At 46.4% G+C, this 18256-nt stretch overlaps 1 protein-coding gene across 3 annotated transcripts in view; it reads right to left on the bottom strand.

Annotated features, from left to right (window-relative positions):
• btk (Bruton agammaglobulinemia tyrosine kinase) overlaps positions 1-18256 on the bottom strand; it is a 124423-nt gene that overhangs the window by 16993 nt on the left and 89174 nt on the right. For all 3 annotated transcript variants that reach the window (XM_063060555.1, XM_063060557.1, XM_063060556.1), the window contains one exon: positions 9241-9412. In XM_063060555.1, the coding sequence (XP_062916625.1) occupies positions 9241-9412 (172 nt within the window). The remainder of the gene's footprint in view (positions 1-9240; positions 9413-18256) is intronic.

Here is an 18256-nt window from a genome sequence, read left to right as displayed (position 1 = left end):
GTAGGATTTCCAGTGCTGTCCCTTGCCCAGAGTGTGAGTTCAGTTCATGCCATGCGAGAGTCATTGACATGGACCAGCACTGGCAGTGATTGACTGTGGGAAAAGATGAGGACTTTCCTGTCTCACTGAGCTGCTGGCACCCGGGACGTGAAGACCTCTTCAGCCAGCAAGTGCAAAGGGAGAGCTCTGCAGAAATCACGTCCTCTGGCTGGAAACACACAGAATTCTGAAAAGCAAAGTCGTAGTGATCCTGTGGTGGGAAGGCAAGCTTTTTGACTTGACATCCATCGGTAGTGGTGTGACTGACTACTCAGTCCTGGGTGTGGGGAATCAAGGAGCAGAACTGTGTTACTTGCTGAACCTTACCATCAGCATAGAATATTCAGTGATCCCCATTGCTCAGACACAATTGCTCATTGGACCAAAGTGCTCCTTGGGAGACAACCTCTCACAACTGAAGCCAAATCCTAGAGACAGCTTCAAGTGCCATCGCACAACCCATCCAGGATGGTTTATCCCTCAATCGCATCTGATGTCCAGGCACAGCATGATGGTAAGGGGCCAGCAGAAGGACTTTATCTGGGAATCCTACTCTTTTATCTTGGGGTAGTAGGAGTAGACAGTAGTGGCCAGAACAAAGCCAACACAATATGTTTTAAGCAGGTTCATGGGTTGTCCGTAATGAACAACCCATGAGCCTGTGTCCCATGTTTTTACAGATTCTGGTAACAGAGGGACAAGAGACAAGAGGCAACATAGACACAAGAGGCACTGTAGATGCTGGAAATTTAGAGCAATACACACAACGTGCTGGAGGAGCTCAGCAGGTCAGGGAGCATCTAGAAATAGAAATAAATGGTCAACGTTTCTGGCCAAGAAGCGATCTCGGCCCGAAATGTTGACTGTTTACTCCCATCCATAGATGCTGCCTGACCTGCTGAGCTCCTGCAGTACTTTGTGGGCTGTTCCACGTGTTCTCTTTATGCCTCAGGTCCACACTCCTCATCTTCGGATCCAGGAGTGTGGCTCAAAGGCGGGGCCTCCTCCTCACAACTAGGCCTAGCTGAGGAGATCAGTCACTGACCCTGACAATGCTTCAGGGGCCGACCCCATGCCTGCCCTACCCCACCCCTCACCTCTCTTTGCGGGGTGCTGCTGCTGCAAATTTCACACCATGTGTCAGTGATAATGATTCTGATTCTGTATTGCAGTCTATGTGTCAGTAAGAGAGAATGTGCAAGGTACAAAGCTTGCTGAAGCCTGCCATGACGGCGGTGTGGTAAGGATTGCTGGATCTTGCGATGTTTTAGCTGGTGTAGAATTTTTGTTGGCATTTCAGCATTTGCAAGGCAGCTGAGTCTGTAATGTGACTGAGTATTTTTAGTAATAGACTGAGACAACTGTGCTTCTCCAAAAAGCGCTATATGAGGTTATCTGACACTCGGCCATTAGGTTCTATAATGGGTCAACTTATGACTGGGGAAGTGATGGCCCCCTCCAGTTCGACTGTTTGTGGTATATATGTATTCTCAGGAGACTGCCGAAGCTGGTGGCTGGTGCCCATGATGAAGGTGACTGGGTTTACAATTTCTGTAGCTTTCGTGGTCCATTGTGGTCTGTTTCTGCAGAGAAGTACAAGATGGAGACAGACCCTTCAGCCCATCAAGTCTGTTCTGACATTGAAGACCTGCTTACACTAATCCTTCTTCAATCCCCTTTTATTCTCCCCACATTCCCATCACCTCCTCCCAGATTCTCTGCTCACCCTCACGCAGGGGCGATCTACTGCAGCCTGTACGTTAGTGGGATAGAAGAAGAAGCTGGAGTTGGAGCACTCTACTGGGATGAACAACTCACGAGCCAGTCAGTGCTGAAAGATTTCTTCACTATTGAAGAATCCGATAACGTCAATGCAAACTCTCCAGAGCACCTACACACACTGGTTTACTGTGAAGGTCTGTGGTGTGTGGGGAAGAGGTAACCTTGCTGAGTTAATCAGGATACAAGAAACTGAAATGATAGTTTAATTCAATTTAATCGAACGCTGCAGAAAAGATCCTTTGTTATTCCAATACTCACTGTGGATCACTACGAGAAACAGAACTAGTGCAACTAGGAAACATCTGTAATGCCCTGGTTCACATCTTTACTGTTACGCTGTATGCATTTACTTTAGGCAATCCTGTAAGAGCAGTCTGTTCTGTTTTCAGCCTGTTTGAGTTATTGTTGAAGATAAGGGATGAGGAGAAATGTGTGCCATCCAATTAGGATGGGAGAGCTGAGGGAACGTTTTTCTGGTGAGGGACAGTAAGGTTGGTCTTGAGCTTTTGTTTGAGAGGAGATGAAGAGTGGAGACACGGGGGGGGGCGCGGAGGGGGGAACTGGTTATAGGATACGACCCAATGGGAGACCCGTTTGTTCAAGAAGGATTGCGAGCGTCCTTTGGTAGGTGGTGCGTGCTTTCACGTTGACCGAGGGCCCAGCGTGTGAGTGACAGAGAAGTTCAAGCTGAGCTCAAACTTGTGTACTTTTGACTGTTTAATTATAAATGGGCCCTTTTTGTTTTTTCTTTCTTTTCTTTACTAACCCTTTAGTTAAGTAGGTTTCATAAATATAATTCCTTCAGTCGTATGCAGAGTGTTGTCTGTTATTTCCTGGCACTGAGTTGTAATAGGGTAGCAAATTACACAGCATCGACACAAACCGGGGTTCGGGATGGGAGAGCCATCTCAATCTCACGGGTTTGGTGGGACCGGAGAGTGTCCTCCCCAGACTTACACAGCCAAGGTTCACATCACTGTATCCAGTCATACAAACTCTTCTTGCTTAAGACCAGGGTTTAAAATCTCATTTAAAAGATGAGCTCTCCAAGAACTCAGTTCTGCCTCAGGAGGGCCAAAAGGGTGGTGGATTTCAAAGGTGTTCCAACTTCAAACCTTGAATTTGGAATTGATTTCCTGTGAAGATGGGGCAAGGTTGGCAGCTGAACTGTTCCTACATCCACCCATCCATGTGTCAGTGGGTGCCCACTGAGCCAATCAGTACAGTGACAGGGTTCATCTGCCGAGCTACACCAACCTCAGGTGATGCGATTGGACAGGAGGAAATAGTCTGAGGGGATTTTACACAACTTCTTCAAACTGTGCTGTCTCTTCCTTCTTTGTTGGAAATGTGTGTTGCTGCAATTACAGCTGGAGATGCCCCAGCGTAGTGTTGCCCTTCTCAAGCCATGGCTTTCTGCCTTCAGTACACTATCAATGAGACGAGAGAGGCCTGCTCCCAGACAGAGAGACAGAAACAGACAGACAGACAAAAAGAGAGATAGACAAGTCAGACTGCAGATGCTAGAAATCTGGAGCAACTCACAGAAGATGGAGGAACTCAGCAGGTCAGGCAGCATCTATGGAAGGAAATGGACAATCGGTGTTTCCCTTCATCGGGACTGGAAAGAAAGAGGGAAGATGGCTGGAGGGCAGGTGGAATAAGTGCTGGTGTGTAGTGTGTGGATATAGGTGGGTGGGGGGAGGGGCAGAGTGTTAATATAAGAAGCTGAAGGTTTTTGGTGGAAGTGACAAATGGCTGAAGAAGATGGAAAGTGATAGGACAGTATACTGTGGAGTAAAGTGAAGGCAGTAAGGAGGAGAACTGGAAGGAGGATGGTATGGACGATGGAAGATGGAGAGGGTGGGAAAGACAGAGAAGGAGTAACAGAATAAGGGAAAACAAAAGGTAATGGTTACACAAGTTCGTGAAGTCAATTTTGATGCCATCAAGCTGGAGATTACCAAAGCAGGTTGTAAACTGCTGTTCCTATAATCTGCATCTAGCCTCAACTTGGCAGTAGAGGAAATCATGGCTAGACACCTTATTGGGGAATGGGAAGTGGAATTAAAATGGCCGGCCCCTGGGAGATCTTGGCTGTTATGGTGGATGGGGCGAAGCTGCTTAATAAAGTGTTCTCCAGTCTGCGTTAGGACACCAATGTAGAGAACAGACCAGGAGCACCTGATGCAATACATGGATTTACATGTGAAGCACTGGCTCACCTGGAAGAAATGCTTAAGGCCCTGAATGGAGGTGAGGGAGGAGATGTAGGGGCAGAGGTAACTTTTGAGATGGTTACAGGGATAACTGCCTGGATGGGGAGCACTGAGCAGACAGAATAGTCGGAGAGAGAGAGAGAGGGAGTGATCCCTGCAGAAAGAGGAGAGGGGAAGGGAAGCTAGTGGGATTATGTCAGAAGTTGTGGAGAATGATATGCTGGATGCAGATGCTCATAAGGTAGTAGGTGAGAACAAGTTCTGCTCTACCCCTGATATGCCTGAGGGCTAATGGGCTAGGGATAGAAATAGAAGAATTATAGATGAAGGCTATGTCAATTGCAGTGGGAGGGAATCTCTGTTTTACAAAAAAAAGTGGACATCTTGGATGTCCTGGAATGGAAAACCTTATCATAAGAACAGATCTCGCAGAGATGGAGGAACCAAGAGAAGGAGATAGCATCCCAGTGAGTGAACGATGGGTAGAGGTGTAGTTGAGGTAGCTGTGTGAGTCAATGGGTTTGGAGAAGATGTGGGTGGACAATCTGTCTCCTGAGAAGGAGGCAGAGAGATCAAGAAAGGGGAAGGAGGTTTCAGAGAGGAACCAACTGAATTTGAGGACAGGTGGAAGCTGGAGGTAAAGCTGATGAAATTGACAAGTTCCGCATGGGTGCAGAGAGCAATATCAATGCATTTGTCGATGTAGCAGAGAAAGAGTTGGTGAGTGTTGCCAGCTCTGGTTTGGAATATGAACTATTCCACTTAGAAACTGAAAAAGCATGCAAAGCTGGGGCCCATGGCTACAACTTTGGTGTGGAGGGTCCGAAAGAGTTGTTTGGAGTGAGCACCAGTTTTGCCAGACAGAGGAGCATGGTGATGGAGGGGATCTGATTGGATCTGTTACCCAGAGAAAAGCAGACACAGACGGATAGACAGTCAAGAGAAAGCAAGATAAACAACTGGTTATAAGTTGTTTAGGTGTAAGGTTACTGAATGGTGGATCTGGTACAAGATGCCCGCTCCTGCTGCTATTTCTAATGCTGTTATAGATTTTGAAAATAAATAAATACATAATCACATTTTCCAGCATAAAACCAGCAGAAATATGAACTGGTATAATCAGCAATCTTTCTTTGGGAAAGACCAGTGTGTAGAGTGCAGATCAGTGAGTTCTGGAAGAGATATTGGGCGCCGTTTGGGTGATATAGCCGGCCTTTATTATTGTAGGAATGTATCAGATGTTTAACCTCATTATAAATGCATTCCTTTTATCCTGGTAAATCCTTCCTTGCTGGCAAGGTATATCTGGGAGGAGACACAAGAGACTGCAGATGGAGGTGTCTGGAGCAACAAACAATCTACTGGAAGAACTGAGTGGGAAGAAAGAAGCTGTCGACGTTTCATAGAAACATAGAAACATAGAAAGTAGGTGCAGGAGTAGGCCATTCGGCCCTTCGAGCCTGCACCGCCATTTATTATCATGGCTGATCATCCAACTCAGAACCCCGCCCTAGCCTTCCCTCCATACCCCCTGACCCCCGTAGCCACAAGGGCCATATCTAACTCCCTCTTAAACATAGCCAATGAACTGGCCTCAACAGTTTGCTGTGGCAGAGAATTCCACAGATTCACCACTCTCTGTGTGAAGAAGTTTTTCCTAATCTCGGTCCTAAAAGGCTTCCCCTCTATCCTCAAACTGTGACCCCTCGTTCTGGACTTCCCCAACATCGGGAACAATCTTCCTGCATCTAGCCTGTCCAATCCCTTTAGGATCTTATACGTTTCAATCAGATCCCCCCTCAATCTTCTAAATTCCAACGAGTACAAGCCCAGTTCATCCAGTCTTTCTTCATATGAAAGTCCTGCCATCCCAGGAATCAATCTAGTGAACCTTCTTTGTACTCCCTCTATGGCAAAGATGTCTTTCCTCAGATTAGGGGACCAAAACTGCACACAATACTCCAGGTGTGGTCTCACCAAGGCCTTGTACAACTGCAGTAGTACCTCCGTGCTCCTGTACTCGAATCCTCTCGCTATAAATGCCAGCATACCATTCGCCTTTTTCACCGCCTGCTGTACCTGCATGCCCACTTTCAATGACTGGTGTATAATGACACCCAGGTCTCGTTGCACCTCCCCTTTTCCTAATCGGCCACCATTCAGATAATAATCTGTTTTCCTATTTTTGCCACCAAAGTGGATAACTTCACATTTATCCACATTAAATTGCATCTGCCATGAGTTTGCCCACTCACCCAACCTATCCAAGTCACCCTGCATCCTCTTAGCATCCTCCTCACTGCTAACACTGCCACCCAGCTTCGTGTCATCCGCAAACTTGGAGATGCTGCATTTAATTCCCTCATCCAAGTCATTAATATATATTGTAAACAACTGGGGTCCCAGCACTGAGCCTTGCGGTACCCCACTAGTCACCGCCTGCCATTCTGAAAAGGTCCCGTTTATTCCCACTCTTTGCTTCCTGTCTGCTAACCAATTCTCCACCCACACCAATACCTTACCCCCAATACCGTGTGCTTTAAGTTTGCACACTAATCTCCTGTGTGGGACCTTGTCAAAAGCCTTTTGAAAATCCAAATATACCACATCCACTGGTTCTCCCCTATCCACTCTACTAGTTACATCCTCAAAAAATTCTATGAGATTCGTCAGACATGATTTTCCTTTCACAAATCCATGCTGACTTTGTCCGATCATTTCTCCGCTTTCCAAATGTGCTGTTATCACATCCTTGATAACTGACTCAAGCAGTTTCCCCACCACTGACGTTAGGCTAACCGGTCTATAATTCCCCGGTTTCTCTCTCCCTCCTTTTTTAAAAATTGGGGTTACATTAGCCACCCTCCAATCCTCAGGAACTAGTCCAGAATCTAACGAGTTTTGAAAAATTATCACTAATGCATCCACTATTTCTTGGGCTACTTCCTTAAGCACTGTAGGATGCAGACCATCTGGCCCTGGGGATTTATCTGCCTTCAATCCCTTCAATTTACCTAACACCACTTCCCTACTAACATGTATTTCACTCAGTTCCTCCATCTCACTGGACCCTCTGTCCCTTACTATTTTTGGAAGATTATTTATGTCCTCCTGAGTGAAGACAGAACCAAAGTAATTATTCAATTGGTCTGCCATGTCCTTGCTCCCCATAATCAATTCACCTGTTTCTGTCTGCAGGGGACCTACATTTGTCTTTACCAGTCTTTTCCTTTTTACATATCTATAAAAGCTTTTACAGTCCGTTTTTATGTTCTCTGCCAGTTTTCTCTCATAATCTTTTTTCCCCTTCCTAATTAAGCCCTTTGTCCTCCTCTGCTGAACTCTGAATTCCTCCCAGTCCTCAGGTGAGCTACTTTCTCTGGCTAATTTGTATGCTACTTCTTTGGAATTGATACTATCCCTAATTTCTCTTGTCAGCCACGGGTGCACTACCTTCCTTGATTTATTCTTTTGCCAAACTGGGATGAACAATTGTTGTAGTTCATCCATGCAACCTATAAATGCTTGCCATTGCATATCCACCGTCAATCCTTTAAGTGTCATTTGCCAGTCTATCTTAGCTAATTCACGTCTCATACCTTCAAAGTTCCCCATCTTTAAGTTCAGAACCTTTGTTTCTGAATTAACTATGTCACTCTCCATATTAATGAAGAATTCCACCATATTATGGTCACTCTTACCCAAGGGGCCTCTCACGACAAGATCGCTAATTAACCCTTCCTCATTGCTCAAAACCCAGTCCAGAATAGCCTGCTCTCTAGTTGGTTCAAAAAACCATGCCGCATACATTCCAAGAAATCCTCTTCCTCAGCACCTTTACCAATTTGGTTCACCCAGTCTACATGTAGATTGAAGTCACCCATTATAACTGCTGTTCCTTTATTGCACACATTTATAATTTCCTGTTTAATACCATCTCCGACCTCACTACTACTGTTAGGTGGCCTGTACACAACTCCCACCAGCGTCTTCTGTCCCTTAGTGTTACGCAGCTCTACCCATATCGATTCCACATCTTCCCGGCTTATGTCCTTCCTTTCTATTGCGTTAATCTCTTCTTTAACCAGCAACGCCACCCCACCTCCCCTTCCTTCATGTCTATCCCTCCTGAATATTGAATATCCCTGAACGTTGAGCTCCCATCCCTGGTCACCCTGGAGCCATGTCTCTGTGATCCCAACTATATCATAATCATTAATAACAATCTGCACTTTCAATTCATCCACCTTATTACGAATGCGCCTTGCATTGACACATAAAGCCTTCAGGCGCTCTTTTACAACTCTCTTAGCCCTTGTACAATTATGTTGAAAAGTGGCCCTTTTTAATGCTTGCCCTGGATTTGTCGGCCTGCCACTTTTACTTTTCTCCTTTGTACTTTTTGCTTCTATGCTCACTTTACACCCCTCTGTCTCTCTGCACTGGTTCCCATCCCTCTGTTGTGAACTAACCTCCTCACGGCTAGCCTCTTTAATTTGATTCCCACCCCCCAACCGTTCTAGTTTAAAGTCACCTCAGTAGCCCCCGCTAATGTTTCAGGATGACACCCTGCATCAGGACTTCACACGTAGGCACTAGTGTCTGAACCTAGCTGGAATATAATCAGAGTTTAGTTTCTCCACTGAAGGGGATAATGGGTAAGGACGGTCCGAACTCCAGAGATTCCAGATTATCCTCATTTGCCAGTTGAAATCCATCATGCCAAAGCAAGGGAACAGGAACAGGGAAAGCACGGTAGTGTAGTGGCTAGTACAATGCTTTACAGTAACTATGACCCGAGTTCAATTGCCTCCACTCTCTAAGGAGTTTGTGCGTTCTCCCCATGACCATGTGGGTTCCTTCCACATTCCAAAGACGTACCTCTTGGTCAGTATAAATTGTCCTGTGATTCGGGTAGGATGAAATCGGGGGTCACTGGGTGGCGCAGCTCGAAAGGCCAGAAGGGCCAATTCCTCGCTGTATGTCGATAAACAATAAATAAGCTCACAGAAAAGAAAAAATATAGTGCTGCCAAACAAGAAAGGAACAGAGTGGTCTTCTCATTAAACGCTGCCAGAACAGGAGCAGCTGAGATTGGATATTGAGAAGATTCCTCTCCACTCTCCCCACACTAGTTACATCACCATTACTTCAGGTCTAGAGGAGAAAGTCCCACATTTCTGGAAGTTTTAATACTTACATCATGGTCTCCGCCTCATCGATGAAGTCGTCCTCAGACATGGAGCCCTCTTTGATCATTTTGATTGCCACCTCATATTGCCCTCGCCATTTCCCATGTTTCACAACACCAAACTGCCCATCTCCCAGCTCCCTCAAGAATGTTAGGTCCACTGGATTGATCTCCCAGGCACCTGATAACAAAGAACAAACATCCTTAGAGCAAAAACAAACAAACTGGTGGAGGAACTCAGTGGGACAAGCAACATCTTGTGGAGGGAGAGAGATGGTTGACATCCTGGGCCGAGGCTGTGTCGTCACTGAGAGTGTGGAGAGGAGATAGCAGCGTAGAGGAGTGAAGGGAGGAATGAGGTGGCAAGTGATAAATAGATCTAGGAGGGGAGGGGTTGATGGACAGATGGAGTCAGGTGGGGAAGGGAGAGTTGGAGATGGTGAGGTGATACATGGACAAAACAAAGAACTGCCCATTGTGGACTCTGATAAGTAAGGAAATGGTGAGGGACAGATGGTGGGTAGATGGAACAGAAGGGGGAGGCTATCAGGGAGCCAATGGCAGGAATGTGTGGACTCACAAAAGACAGCAGATGCTGGAATCTGAAGAAAAAATCAAGTCCTGGAGGAACTCATCAGGTCAGGCAACAACTGTGGAGGCAGAGAGATGGCTAGAATTTCAGGTTGACAACCTATAGCCATGCTTCAAATCTCGTAGCCTCTTTGGGTAAGTGAAGAGATAGTTTCCAAATCAGTAACTATTTGCTGCATAATTTAGTAAGATAACATTTATCCATAGCTTTTGGTCTTCAGAAATAACCCCTTTTATCAAGCAAATAAGAACTGCTATTCCACACAGTATTTCAGCTCTGGAAGTTGGCATTCCCTCTGTGACAAGAATACACATCGATTAAGATGTAACTGTACTGTGGAATCAGCAGTTGGTCTGCCACCTGTCTTCAGGAGAGAGAGAGATAAGGAAAACAATGGAGCAGCATGTGGAGATGTTAATGAAGGAAGGAGACCTGTCAAGAGCAGCTCCCCCTTTCAACCCCGAACTGTTTGAAGTGATGGACAGCCGATACCCCAGCAGGGGGATAAAAAGGGACAGGTTTGCTAAGGCAGGACACACATGACACCCCGAGGTAACAAGACCCTGGAAGCGGTGCGTCTCTCACAAGTCGGTGGGAAGTACCGGGCCATAAACGCACAGGGTGGAAAGGTACGATCGGCGGGAACCTGGTGTGTGTCCACCCTTGCCTGGGTGCCAGGTTCACCGCAGGGAAACGATCGTGTCTGGAAACGGAGGGGTCACGGTCGGTGACCTCAGATGACATCACAAAGGACTCGCCCGAAAGCTGACTGCGAAGGTCTGTGTGTGGAAGCCTTGAATATTCATTCGTTTTTGCTCTCTCTCTCCTTCCCCCCACTGTCCATCGCCACGGCAGCGATTACTGCGAACTGAACTGAACTTTGCGTTACTTTGAAACTGGTCATTTACCCCTAGACAACGATAGAGCTTGATTGATCCTGTTATCTTAATTCTGTGTACATGTATGTTTATCATTGCTGAACTGTTGCATTCATTATCCTTTTGATTAGAGTACTGTGTTGCTTGTTTCTTTAATAAAACTTTCTTAGTTCTAGTAATCCAGACTCCAACTGAGTGATCCATTTCTGCTGGTTTGGCAACCCAGTTACGGGGTACGTAACATAAGTGGGGTTCTCGTCCACGATTTTGAACGCTAAATTTGGGACGGAGTAAATTGATTGGGTCAAAATACCCGAAAGAAAGAAAAGTCAAACAGCAGAAATGGAGGCTGAGGAATTTATAAAGGTGCCGACCTTGGAGGCATTAGAGGATGCCAGGAAATCGGAATTGGTAGCTGTGGCCAAACTGTTGAATCTTGCTACGGGGAAGTCGACAATGGGGAGAGAGGAGATACACAGAGCTATCGTAAAGCACTATGTATCTAAAGGTGTGTTTCCCCAAGGCGAGCTGGAGGTGGTGTCTATTGAAAAACCTGCCGGAGACGTGGTACAGGTGCAGCTTGAAAAACTGAGACTCGAGCACGAGTTCCGGGTAAGGCAGTTGGAGCAAGAAGAGAAAGAGAGGGACAGACAGTTGGAGCGAGAAGAGAAGGAGAGAGAGTTAGAAAGGAAAGAGAGAGAGTTAGAAAGGCAAGAGAGAGAGAGGCAGTTGGAGCGAGAAGAGAGGCAGTTGGAGAAACAGAGGGAAAGGGAATTCGAGCTGGAGAATTTAAGGATAAGGGCAGAGCAGGGGCCCGTGCCGAACCAAGGTGGAGGGTTCCGGGTGACCCAGGAGGTTAGGCTGGTTCCCCCATTTGACGATACCGACGTGGATCGGTACTTTCTCCATTTCGAAAAAGTTGCTATAAGTCAGGACTGGCCGAGGGATAAGTGGGTTGTTTTGCTTCAGAGTGTACTGAAAGGGAAAGCCCAAGAAGCTTACTCAGCTTTGTCCGCAGAAGATGCCCAGAGGTATGAGGTGGTGAAAGAGGCCATCCTCAGGATTTATGAGTTGGTCCCGGAGGCATACCAGCAGAGGTTCCGGAATGCGAGGAAGCAGTGGGACCGCACGTATTTAGAGTTTGCCAGTGAGATGCAGACATATTGTGAGCGTTGGTGCACCTCAAAGGGGGTAGAGGGGGATTATGACAGACTGCTACAGCTGATCCTGATTGAGCAGTTTGAAGGTTGTGTCCCTGAGGGTATGAGACTCTACCTAGATGAGAAAGAGGCAGCCACGTTAGCCGCAACTGCTAAGTTAGCGGATGAGTATGCGTTGACGCATAAAATGAAGTTTGCCCCGAGTAAAGGCTACCAGAAGGGTAGTCAGGACGGCGGGGAGAGTCCGCCGGAAAAGTCAGAAAGTAAGCCGGGGACTAGTAAAAGGATAAGGTAGACCGGGAGCAGTCTGGTAGGAAGTCTCCTGGGGTCGTCTGTTATAATTGCGGGAAAGTCGGACTCTTTGCGTCCAGGTGCTTTGCCCCAAAGAAGGAGACAGGAAAAGGAAAAACGGCGATTTTGACTGGCTGTATCGAGTTGGTAAATGAACTGTTAGGGAAGGACAGGTCTGCCAAAGTTCAGGAAGGGCGCGAGAAGTTTATCTCGGCCGGATTGGTGTCGGTGAAGGAGGGGTTAAACCCAGTTCCAGTACGGATCTGGAGAGACACGGGAGCGTGTCAGTCACTGATCTTGAGGAGTGTATTAGAGTTTAGCTCAGAGACCGAGACTGGGGAGGTCAGCGTGATCAAAGGCATTGGAAAAGGGACGTAAGCTGTGCCTTTGCACCAGATACACTTACAAAGCAACCTGGTCTCTGGACTAATCATGATCGGGGTGAGGTCCGAATTACCGATGAAAGGTGTGGAAGTCTTGCTCGGTAATGACCTCGCGGGGGGAATCATGTTCCCAGTCGTGAGATTGACAGGTCAGCCTGCCAGCATTGAGGCCCCGCCCATGGACTCACAGGTTCATCACGGGACCGCGGTAGTAAATTTAGCTGAGACATTTCTGCCAGCCTTGTACGAGAAGGGGGTAGAAAGTGAAAAGAAGGAGTGTAGTGAGACAAGAGGTAGTGAGGGAGCTGGGACAGACGTAGCAGTAGCCAGGAAAGAATTTGTGCAGACACAGGAGCGAGACGAGGGGCTGATGGTTTTGGCAGAGACAGCTCTCTCTGACACAGACTTAACAAGGGAACTAGTAGGCTATTGTGTGGAGGAGGAAGTGCTAAGGAAGCAAGGGAGACCAAGTGCCGTGCCCGCAGATGAGGAATGGGGGGTGGTGCAAAAGTGTTATGGGGATGAGGTTTTTAACCTGGCCCACAAGGGACCCCCCGGTGGACATTTTGCAGTACTGAAGGGAATAGTTGGTGGAACCATGAAAGAGGTTTACCGGCTGCCCAGGGGAAAGGATGTTATTGATTATGACCGACGCAAACTGAGACGGTCACAGGCTTTTGATATGCTAACAAACCTAGTTGATGTTAGCACGGAAATCAATGAAGCTAAGGTCCCCCCGATAAGAGAAAAAAACCATTTTGAAAAGATGAGTATGGTATCGACCAGATGGGAGAAGGCTATTGTTTTGGCCAGGTCTGCTGATAAGGTCTTTCCCTTAATCCCTGAACAAAGCGACTCTTTAGGAGAAGTAATTAAACGACTCGCACCTGTGTGTTTAATTGTCCCGAGGCGATGCAAAGAACTGGGACATTGGGTGGTGTCTGTTACACTAGGTCAGCCAGCAAGCAACATTCATATAGAATGAGTAATTCATTGACTAAAGGGCTGACGAACACAGAGGTGTGTATTGGCAATTTAATACGGCTGTCTGAAGCCAGTTTGATAGTGAACCTTGAAAAAAATGAGTTCAGCCACACGAAGGTCACTTACCTGGGAATTGTGGTGACACAGGGGCAGCTGGCAGCGATGCAAGCTATAGTGCAGACTATCGCTGACCTCCCAACCCCAACAGACAAGAGGGCCCTCAGAAGGCTCTTGGAGATGGTGGGGTACTGTAGGAAGTTTTGCAATAACTCTGCGGTCACTACCCCTCCCCCTCCTACTAAGCCCTTGCGAGAGAAAGCTAAGTCGGAATGGGACGACCCTTGTTATTGTGGTCCGGGACAAAACCAAACGAGAGGTTACATTGATCGCAATTCATCAGTGTTTTTGGCCACTATGAAGTTTGCTAAGTTGGAGCCTGGTCTAAGGGATTATTGATAACGTATAAAAGGAACAGAAAATGTGATGGCTGACTGTCTGTCAGGTGTTGACAACTTCAAACTCGCTGTATTAGCCAAATAGCTGATAAAGATGTATATTTGTGTGTGTATCAAATAATGTATTCATGTTTGTAATTTTTACCCCCCCGGTAAAAATCCTTAAAGGGGGGAAGTGTGACAAGAATACACATAGATTAAGATGTTAGCTGTCCCATGGAATCAGCAGTTGGTCTGCCACCTGTCTTCAGGAGAGAGAGAGATAAGGAAAACAATGGAGCAGCATGTGGAGATGTTAATGAAGGAAGGAGACCTGTCAAGAGCAGCTCCCCCTTTCAACCCTGAACTGTTTGAAGTGATGGACAGACGATACCCCAGCAGGGGGATAAAAAGGGACAGGTTTGCTAAGGCAGGACACACATGACACCCCGAGGTAACAAGACCCTGGAAGCGGTGCGTCTCTCACAAGTCGGTGGGAAGTACCGGGCCATAAACGCACAGGGTGGAAAGGTACGATCGGCGGGAACCTGGTGTGTGTCCACCCTTGCCTGGGTGCCAGGTTCACCGCAGGGAAACGATCGTGTCTGGAAACGGAGGGGTCACGGTCGGTGACCTCAGATGACATCACAAAGGACTCGCCCGAAAGCTGACTGCGAAGGTCTGTGTGTGGAAGCCTTGAATATTCATTCGTTTTTGCTCTCTCTCTCCTTCCCCCCACTGTCCATCGCCACGGCAGCGATTACTGCGAACTGAACTGAACTTTGCGTTACTTTGAAACTGGTCATTTACCCCTAGACAACGATAGAGCTTGATTGATCCTGTTATCTTAATTCTGTGTACATGTATGTTTATCATTGCTGAACTGTTGCATTCATTATCCTTTTGATTAGAGTACTGTGTTGCTTGTTTCTTTAATAAAACTTTCTTAGTTCTAGTAATCCAGACTCCAACTGAGTGATCCATTTCTGCTGGTTTGGCAACCCAGTTACGGGGTACGTAACACCTCCAACAAACACTGAGGCTGTTTTCTCCCACAATGTACTGTACACAGGCCTTCCAGTTAAAGATGACACAGGTGAAGCACAGTGACAATTTGCTGGCAGTAAACAAAACTATTAACTACTCACTTTACTAATCACCCTTTTTCCGAGGATACAATCACTGCCATCAATAGCCTGTAACTTCCCTTTTGGAGTTAAGCTTTTTAACCGTCTGTAGACCTGGCAGTGTGAACTGAAGGCTCAAAGGTGCACTATGGTGGGGTGTGACGTGTATGGGCCAAATTGAGGCAGTGGCTCCTGCACCCGAGAGCTGGGAATGAGCCAATGTTTAGCCATTGCTGGAGCAGGCTTGGTGGTGATTCAAAGTGGCAGAACCAAGGCAAGGTGAGGCGGAGGGGCCCAGGCCTCAGAGCAAGGAACAAGCCGATGTTTGGCCAGTTTACATGCAGAGCCAGATCAGAAAGGTCGGGCATGGGCCAAAATGAGGCGGTGGGACCCGGACCCGAAAATGAGGAATGACCTGAGGCTTGGCCGGATTGAAATGGTCAGGGTTTCGGGGCTGGCATACAGCTTGCTGCTTGCGAGCTTTACTCGAGGCTGTGGCCTGCAACTAACGGGCTCCTGGATCAGCTGCAGTGATGCCCAGCTGTGCGGCTGTGGACTCCCTTTTGTGAATTTCAGATCTAAATGTTACTTGCTTACTTTTATTGTTTGCACAACTTGTTCCTTCTTCTACACATTGGGTGTTGATGTTTTTTTTAAATGGGTTCTATTGGGTTTCTTGATTTTGCAGCGGCTTGTAAGGAGACAGATCTCAAGGCTGTTTTTCGCAAACGTACTTTCGTCATAAATGTACTTTGAATTTTGGATTGATAGTCTTTGCAATCAATCAACAAATAAAGAGACTACTTATCTGCATTACACTTATATAATGAAACATTCCCTACAATGTACAGTATATAGGGACTGTGATTCTCTACAGTATTCACAGAAACTATTATTTCCTACAAAATATACTGGGATTCCTATTGCCTGCAATATCCACGGGGATGAGATTCTCTACAATATCCACGGGGATGAGATTCTCTACAATATCCATGGGATGAGATTCCCTACAATATCCACGGGGATGAGATTCCCTACAATATCCACGGGATGAGATTCTCTACAATATCCACGGGGATGAGATTGTCTCCAATGTCCATGAGGATGAGATTCCCTACAATGTCCATGGGATGAGATTCCCTACAATATCCATGGGATGAGATATCCTACAATATCCACGGGGATAAGATTCTCTACAATATCCATGGGATGAGGTTCTCTACAATATCCACGGGGATGAGATTCCCTACAATATCCATGGGATGGGGTTCTCTACAATATCCTCGGGATGAGATTCCCTACAATATCCACGGGATGAGATTCTCTACAATATCCACGGGGATGAGATTCTCTACAATATCCATGGGATGAGGTTCTCTACAATATCCACGGGGATGAGATTCCCTACAGTATCCACGGGATCAGATTCTCTACAATATCCACGGGGATGAGATTCTCTATAATATCCATGGGATGAGATTCTCTACAATATCCATGGGATGAGGTTCTCTACAATATCCACGGGGATGAGATTCTCTACACTATCCACGGGGATGAGATTCCCTACAATATCCACGGGATGAGATTCTCTACAATATCCACGGGGATGAGATTCTGTACAATATCCGTGGGATGAGGTTCTCTACAATATCCATGGGATGAGATTCTCTACAATATCCACGGGGATGAGATTCTCTACAATATCCATGGGATGAGATTCTCTACAATATCCATGGGATGAGGTTCTCTGCACTATCCACGGGGATGAGGTTCTCTACACTATCCACGGGGATGAGGTTCCCTACAATATCCACGGGGATGAGATTCTCTACAATATCCACGGGATGAGATTCTCTACAATATCTATGGGGATGAGATTCTCTACAATGTCCATGGAGATGAGATTCTCTACAATATCCATGGGATGAGATTCTCTACACTATCCACGGGGATAAGATTCCCTACAATATCCACGGGGATGAAGTTCTCTACAATATCCACGGGGATGAGGTTCTCTACAATATCCATGGGATGAGATTCTCTACAATATCCATGGGATGAGATTCTCTACAATATCCACAGGGATGAGATTCTCTACAATATCCATGGGGATGAGATTCTGTACAATATCCATGGGATGAGATTCTCTACACTATCCATGGGGAGGAGATTCTCTACAATATCCATGGGGATGGAATTCTCTACAATATCCATGGGGATGAGATTCTCTACAATATCCATGGGATGAGGTTCTCTACAATATCCATGGGATGAGGTTCTCTGCGCTATCCATGGGGAGGAGATTCTCTACAATATCCACAGGGATGAGATTCTCTACAATATCCACGGGGATGAGATTCTCTACAATATCCACGGGGATGAGATTCTGTACAATATCCATGGGATGAGATTCTCTACAATATCCACGGGGATGAGATTCTGTACAATATCCATGGGATGAGATTCTCTACAATATCCACGGGGATGAGATTCCCTACAATATCCATGGGATGAGATTCTCTACAATATCCATGGGATGAGGTTCTCTGCACTATCCACGGGGATGAGGTTCTCTACACTATCCACGGGGATGAGGTTCCCTACAATATCCACGGGGATGAGATTCTCTACAATATCCACGGGATGAGATTCTCTACAATATCTATGGGGATGAGATTCACTACAATGTCCATGGAGATGAGATTCTCTACAATATCCATGGGATGAGATTCTCTACACTATCCACGGGGATAAGATTCCCTACAATATCCACGGGGATGAAGTTCTCTACAATATCCACGGGGATGAGGTTCTCTACAATATCCATGGGATGAGATTCTCTACAATATCCATGGGATGAGATTCTCTACAATATCCACAGGGATGAGATTCTCTACAATATCCATGGGGATGAGATTCTGTACAATATCCATGGGATGAGATTCTCTACACTATCCATGGGGAGGAGATTCTCTACAATATCCATGGGGATGGAATTCTCTACAATATCCATGGGGATGAGATTCTCTACAATATCCATGGGATGAGGTTCTCTACAATATCCATGGGATGAGGTTCTCTGCGCTATCCATGGGGAGGAGATTCTCTACAATATCCACAGGGATGAGATTCTCTACAATATCCACGGGGATGAGATTCTCTACAATATCCATGGG

This window comes from Mobula hypostoma, chromosome 10, assembly GCF_963921235.1.
Source record: "Mobula hypostoma chromosome 10, sMobHyp1.1, whole genome shotgun sequence".
Lineage (NCBI taxonomy): Eukaryota > Metazoa > Chordata > Chondrichthyes > Myliobatiformes > Myliobatidae > Mobula > Mobula hypostoma.
The sequence above is the reverse complement of the archived record's forward strand: the minus strand, read 5'-3'. Positions and strand labels throughout refer to the sequence as shown.